The 7,568-nt window shown below is 38.2% G+C and overlaps 1 protein-coding gene and 1 pseudogene across 2 annotated transcripts; one reads left to right on the forward strand and one right to left on the reverse strand.

Moving 5' to 3' along the window:
• Positions 1-344: 344 nt before the first annotated feature.
• LOC143551196 (THO complex subunit 4A-like) lies at positions 345-3,242 on the reverse strand. The gene is made up of 5 exons (XM_077041678.1): positions 3,026-3,242; positions 1,621-1,773; positions 910-978; positions 659-831; positions 345-567 (listed from the first exon to the last, which is right to left on the reverse strand). Exons 1-5 carry the CDS (start codon positions 3,185-3,187, stop codon positions 360-362), a joined length of 765 nt encoding a protein of 254 aa, XP_076897793.1. The 5' UTR covers positions 3,188-3,242; the 3' UTR covers positions 345-359.
• A 2,590-nt stretch (positions 3,243-5,832) lies between these two features.
• LOC143551197 (2-hydroxyisoflavanone dehydratase-like) lies at positions 5,833-7,316 on the forward strand (annotated as a pseudogene). The gene is made up of 2 exons (XR_013138460.1): positions 5,833-6,216; positions 6,683-7,316. The product of XR_013138460.1 is annotated as a 2-hydroxyisoflavanone dehydratase-like (transcript).
• Positions 7,317-7,568: the final 252 nt, after the last annotated feature.

Here is a 7,568-nt window from a genome sequence, read left to right on the forward strand (position 1 = left end):
AGTATATTATTAGCCGGATAAAAGTCCATATTTCGCGTTGATGGACCAACATGGGATTGCCTGTAGACGAACCCTTATTAATTTATGGAAAATGCATGCATTGTATCTATAAAATAATTTAAACAGTTTGGTTACGAAACTCAGGCTCGAGCTCATTTAAGCTCAGCTAAAGTCAACAGCTCAGTTTGTGGTTTCAGATTTAGAAACACTTGGATTAAGAATAACATTCAACATCTCAAACATCACATAAACCCTGAAACATACGAAAAACTATCAATTCTCACATGTTTTGTGTAAGCAGAAAAAAAACGTCAGAAATACAAACATCATCATATTGGAAACACCAAAACGTAAAGTCTTTAATCAGTTTGCATTGATCCGGCATGGTACTTCTCCAAGTCTGCATCCAGGTCTTCAGCAGACACCTTCACAGCACGTTCTCCACCTCTACCTCTTCCCTTGCCCCTCCCGCCTCTCCCACCACCACCACCACCTCCTCTCCCACCACCACCGCCTTGTGCAGTCATTGTCTGACCGCCACCTCTAAGTCTCCCCATAACCCCACCTCTGTAAAGTCAAAGAATGAAACTAGTTTTTACCTCTAAATTCTAATTATCCTGAGTTTATAAACACAAATCAGTAATATCAGCAACTATACCTTCTTGGTGCACCACTTTGGTTTCCATTCGCATTATTTGGACCGCCATCATTGCCTATGTTTGTTCCTACCAATTCAATCTTCATAGGCTTTCCATCTAATTGAACATTATCATATCTCTTGATGGCCAATTCTGCATCTCTACGCCTTGAAAACACTATTTCTGCTGTTCCCTGTGAATAACATCTTTTAATAATTATTAAAAGTAATTACCTCGATGGATGAGAGTATTCCTAAATTCGAATCGGTACCTTTGATCTGCCACTTCTATCGTAGTGTATTGTTGCTCGTTTCAAGTCACCGACCTCTGCAAAAAGCTCCTGCAAAAAGCTCAATCCTTTAACCATATATTCTTTAAGGTTTATTATGTGTAAAAGCATTTAATATCCCTCTTTAGTGTGTATTCAGACTTAAAACAGTTAGACCAATGTAATTGCATGTTTCTATGCTTGTCACAAAGTAGTCATGAATTCTTTAATCATGAACTGTTGCTTTTAGCATAAGCATTTTATATCCGTCTTTAGTATATTTGCAATAACTGAACCATAAATAATTGCTTTTAGCATAAGCAATTTCATGCTTTTATATGTTTTAGTCATATATACTCTGTGCCAACTGACAAGCATAAAAACAAGCACAAAGGTATAAATGGATCAAAAGAGTTAGTTGTAAATAAGTTGACATGTTTAACAAAACGGGTTAAACAGATCAACCAAAACATGACCCATTTAACTCAATGACTTATACAAGACAACCCGAACACGGCCCATATATTTAAATGACTTATACAAGTCAAGCCTAAAACAGCCTGTGTATTAAATGGGTTATATACGACAACCAAACCAGATTATTTGCAAGCGGTGTTGGAGTTGCCACCCATTGTGCATACAACACCATATGAAGCTTTCTAGTCATAACACATTAATCAAGACTAATATTCCTACATAAATCTTACAAATTACCTTGATATCTTCATTAGAAACACCATAATCCAAGTTTGACACGAGAAGTTTGGTGCCGGTCTCTATTCCTGAAGATTGGTTTGACCTTGCAGGGCGTCCCGCAGCATGACTTTCATACATGTCATGTCCCCATGTTGTATCTGGTGCTTCAACCTGTAACAACAAAGATCACTAAATCAACCTTATACAATTTACAATTAATAATTGTTCACTTATGCATACATCAAACTAAATCAAATTACCAACGAATCTTATAAGGCTATAAGCATCACAAAAATCTCAATTAGACCTAACCCTAAGGGGGCATTTGGTTGACAGAATGTTTTTAAAGGAATTTGAATTCATTGACGAACTGAAATTAATTCCGTTTAAACATTAAAAGACGTTTGGTTTGTTAATCGGCATATGGAACTAGATTGCTTAAAATACTAAATTGACAAAACTGTCCTATCTCCATCCCCAAGTTGCCCGGTAACTCAATTCCTCCCAAACCAAATGTGTGCCCCCATTTCCATGGTTGTTACTGCGACATTCCAGTAATCTTTCAAGCCCAATACTGGAACCGAAATACTCAAAATTCAACCATAGTTTCTCCGATTTCTTTAACTCATGTAAGGGTCTATCAATTTTGGGTTTGATTTATGCCTTTTGTTTTCATCTCCATCGTTGAGAATACAATTATGAATCATCTTATTCGCCTTCACATTCTTCGACTTTATCTTCTTTGATTTGCGGTAAAGTCGATTTATCAAACTTATGTAACGATTCTTCAATTCCGATATTCGTTTGTATGAACGCTGAATAAATAATTGTAAAATTTCATTTTTTATTATTATTTTTTTTTGTATTTGAGTTTTTGTTACTGTTGAATGTTTTTATATATAAACTGAATTTTAATTGTTGATTTTTGAACTGGCTCATGTTGAATCACTGGAACTATTTTGCTATTTATATTTCTTCATTTTCCATCGTTACATACATTCCTTAGTTTGATGGAATTTGGTGGAACGTTTTCGAATTCCGAATCCATAAAAAACCAGCCAAACACAGTTTTGGAAGGAAAGTTTTCCAATTTCAATTCCCTTGAATTCCACTAACCAAACCGAGCCTAACATACATCATGTACGGAATCACATTAAAGCAAATCCTATAATCATCATATGAATCTCAAATCAACTACTTTCAATTACACCTAACCCTAACATTCATTACGTACTGAATTTCAGCTTACTTTGATGAGATCTAAACACGTATACATGCAAATATGCAATTCGACAGATAATGAATCATAAATTGGATTGAATTGGTTTACTATTGAATTTCAGCTTACGTTGATGTAATATCTATGTTTCTATGTAATGAGAAGTATTTTCATAAAAATTTTAAAAAAAAAAAATTGGTTTACCTTCGGAGCACCGTATGGCGTTGACCGTTTGGATGCACGATTGGGCAAACGGCGAGAGGGTCCAGGACCCGAATTACGAGGTCTGGATCTAGGGTTTTCAGACGCTCGTGATTTCTTGTTCATCTTTATCATATCGTCCAGAGAGATGTCCAGATTAGACATGATTTACCGATTGATTGATTGATTGATATGAATTGAAACCCTATGAACAGAGGTTAGGGTTCACCTTTGCTCTGCTGGACTGGCCCCTCTCACTTCAATCCAGTAGTGGAATTGTACATTTTTTTACACTTTGCTACCTAAAAGTTTTCTGACTTCAACTTTTAGCACTTGAAATTGTATTTTTGTCGTAACGCACTTCTCTTTTTCCACAAGCACTAAGTCAGCAAGCCGCAATCAAACAAAACGCTTGGAACATTTTTGCGTTTTCCTTTGAAAATGAAGAAAACGTATGCAACCAATTTGCGAAAACTAAAAATGAAAAAGGTGGACATCTAATACCATTGAGAAATCGTACTCTATATAGTTTGGGCATGGCCACACGAAACAAACATGTGTTATACCGATTCCTCAACGTCTCCACAAATTACACAAAAATCCATATTCATCGGGGCATTTCTTTTTGCCAAGGCATCAAAGGTTCGTAGATGCACAGGAACCGTCCTCCACGACAAGGTTGCAAAAGTCGCTAGGCGGACCCTAGGCGGCCAACTGGGAAGTTGGGTGTACTCGGAGTACTCGGGCATGGTAAATATAAAGAAAATTAATTTTTAGCTATTAGATATATGTCAAATATCATAAATTTACTAATATTTATAACAAAATAGGTAAAGATCAATATAAATAAGAGAAATACATTCTTAAATAATAAATTATTCAAAAACTGTTAGTTAATAAGTAACCAGCGAGACTTGCCCCAATGACCAGGAACATGATGGATGACCCGGATGTCCCGGGTTCGAATCCTGATTCCGACCGGATTTTACCAGAGCATTAAAACCTGTCGTGCCTTCGGGCGGAGTGAGCCAACTGGGTTTTACCGGAATCGTCAAGCCAAACTCGAATGCCAGTGTGGATCCCGATCATGTCAACATAGTTGGCCTGAGTGGGGTGGCGGGGCGCGACGTGTTCGCGCAGTGAGATAACTTAACTGTGATAGTCACCGATCAAAAAAAAAGTAAAAGAAATTATATTTATTCTTTAATATTAAAGAAATACGAGTTATGTTTTATTTTTTTTAAATAATCGGCCCAAATTCACTGACTAGATGCGATTCTGACTGAGGTTGACCATCTATAATCAGTTCTTAGTAACTAGGCGGAACTAAAGAAACTCGTCTCGGCAACATACCTTGTAGCGAGTACTCGGGGAGTACTCGGCCTTGGAAACCTACTTTTACAACATTGATCCACGCCTCAAAATTGTTTTTCTTCGGAACCACCTGGTTCCAGTCGAAGACAAAATCCGAGGCTGAAAAGTAGTTCTCCATGAGCCGGCCTTTTAAGCTTTGGACTGAAAACACACCCGAAGAATCACAAGACAAGGAACTATGACGTTCCCCGGCTCTAGCAATGCCTCTTTGACAAACTTGAAGCAGACATCTCAGCTTCCCGCAATGCTCAATCACTCTCAATGACCACAAATCCAACCGTCCAAAACGGTGTGCCACCGCGCACCCCTTAACATATTATTTAAAGAAGATTTTCCTTTGCAATTAAGATGGACTGGGTAGTTAAATAAATTGAATCAAAAAATGATGAATAATATCCAAACTTTTCAAGAGAGAAAAGTTTTGGAAACCGAACTCCTAACAATATCGAATTGACACAATTGTCCAACTAGAACCACATATTTCTCTCTCTTTTCACCTTGTGTCAAAAGCATCTACCCAAATCAATTCCAGACTTCCTTAACACCTAATCAATTTTAATGATCTGACTCCACATGCGCGCGGCTAGGTAACTTGGTCAAAATAGCCGACCACAATCTTGGAGAATGATAAAAGGCCCAAATAACCTTCCGCCACAAGTTTCCTTTCCCATTTTTAAATCGCCATCACCATTTTTCTAACAAAAATAAATTTGCATCCTGCAAACGCCCTAGGCCAAGACCACCATACTTGATAGGAGCCGAGACCTTATTCCACGCAACCCAATTGACTTTAGTTGTTTCCTTCAACCACCCTAAAAAATACCTTCGTCAGTTTTTCAAGTTTGTTCATGACTCCCTAAGTCTTAAACAACAAAAAATTATATGTCGGTAAGGAATTGAGTACCGACTTTAGCACCGTAATTTGACCCTAAGCATGAGACTTTTGGCTTTACAACAAGATAATCGCTTCCTAAACACCCACCACATAATCCAAAATCCATGCTCCAAACCATAGCACACCCGCATGTGCCACGCCAACCCGGTAACGCTCTAAAGGGCTAAAAAAGTGGGGTCCACCTCATTCCAGTCAATTATCTTTTTTTTTTAATATCTTAGTAACTAACCCTCACTATTACACGTGTTTTTTGAATTAGTTTTAGCCCATTACCTATGTGAGATATATGTGACGCTTTTCAACTAAATAAACCACTACACATATAAATGAACGCATGTCTATAACAACCTTTTGTATATTTATGTTGGTTCATAGCTAATAAATACCTCTCCTTTAATTAGTTTACCGACCTAAAAACAGAAGAATATTAGTTTATTTTCCCATCCACCAAAAGAAACAAGAATATTATTAGTTTACTTCCATATGCGACCTGTTCAACCTTGATCATGGAGGTTAATATATATATAATAAGTTAATAACTAATCATCAAAACATGTTTCAGCAAGTTATATCTCTCTCTCCATCATGGCTTTAGAGCAAGAAAATGAGGTAACAACAGAACTTCTACCATTCCTTCGTGTGCATAAAGACGGCACGGTGGAGCGACTCCACAACCTACAGTTAGCACCACCATCACCAACGGAAACCAACGATGGCGTCTGGTCTAAAGACACCATCTTATCACCTGAGGTTTCCGCCAGACTCTACCTCCCTAACACCACCACCACCAACAACAAACTCCCAATCTTAGTGTACTTCCATGCTGGCGGCTTTTGTATCGGGTCTGCTTTCTCGTCCTCTGCCACCGTTATATCAACATTATAGCATCTCAAGCCAACGCTCTTGTAATCTCAGTCGAGTACAGGTAGTGGCAAATGTGACCCATTTGGTTGAATAAGTTGTATTAAAATGTATATAATGAGTTAGAATTGGTCAAACTAAAGAAATAAAATAAATGGAACGGGTCAAAACGAGTTGAAATTTCTCAAGTTTTTTTTTGTTTATTGGAACGAGAAAAACGTAAGAAACTTTTTATTACTTTTACTTTTTTAGTTTTTTTATATATATTTCGAGTTATGATTTTTAAATTATTTTTTTAATGAGAGGTTTTTGAAATGAGTCAAATAGGTTGAGCTTTCAAAAACCCATTTTGACTCGAACCAAGGGGCCGGTCAAGACGGTTAGTAAGGGTGGAACCAAGGGGCCGGTCAAGACGGTCAACTAACCGAGTTTTGTTATTAAAAAAACATGAGTTGAACAAAGTAATAAGAAACTTATTATTACTTATTTACTTTAACTAAAACTAAAAAGTTCCGATTCTGTCAATGCAGGTTAGCTCCAGAACACCCTCTCCAGGCAGCTTACGAAGATTCATGGAGCGCCCTACAATGGGTTGCTACACATTCCACCAAAGGACATAATAATAGCCTAGACGAGCCATGGCTAACTCAACATGGAGATTTTAGCCATCTCTACATAGGCGGTGATAGTGTCGGTGCCAATATTTCACACTATCTAGCCATTCGAGCTGGGACAGAAGAGTTACATGGAGGTGTCAAGATTCTTGGGGCGTTTCTATCGCACCCACACTTCTGGGGATCAGAACCACTCGGCTCGGAGCCAGTTGCTAATCGTGAGACGTCTCTTTTGTATAGAACATGGATGTTGGTTTACCCTGGTGCACAAGGAGGGATTGATAATTCACACATCAACCCGTTTGCAAAAACCGCACCTTGTTTAGCTAGACTCGCGTGTAAGAGGGTGATCGTGTGTGTTGCTTCTGAAGATGAGCTAAGAGACCGCGGTGTTCGGTATTATGAGGCGGTGAAGGAGAGTGGATGGGAGGGGGAGTTGTCTATGTTTGGAGTTGAAGGTGAGGGTCATTGTTTTCATATAGTAAACAATGATTCTGTGAATGCAAAGGAACTGTTCAAAAGATTGGCTGGATTTCTTCAAGACTATTAGATATATATATATATAAATAGATAAAGGATCCAATACAATAATCCCTAATCGTACATTACGTACGCGACTCGCATCCCCGTCGATTTCAAATAACACGCGGTGGCAATATTGTAATATTCATCAAATCGTTGCTCCCATCGATTTCATCCACCTTCAACATGACCGTTCAGCAATCCGTCACCATCAAACGATCCCGTCCACCGTCCACCATCCAATGATTCCGTCCACCGTACACCATCTTCCTCCGTCACG

This window comes from Bidens hawaiensis, unplaced genomic scaffold (assembly GCF_021521415.1).
Source record: "Bidens hawaiensis isolate Kalapana, Puna unplaced genomic scaffold, B.hawaiensis_p1.1 tig00016274_1, whole genome shotgun sequence".
Classification (NCBI taxonomy): Eukaryota; Viridiplantae; Streptophyta; class Magnoliopsida; order Asterales; family Asteraceae; genus Bidens; species Bidens hawaiensis.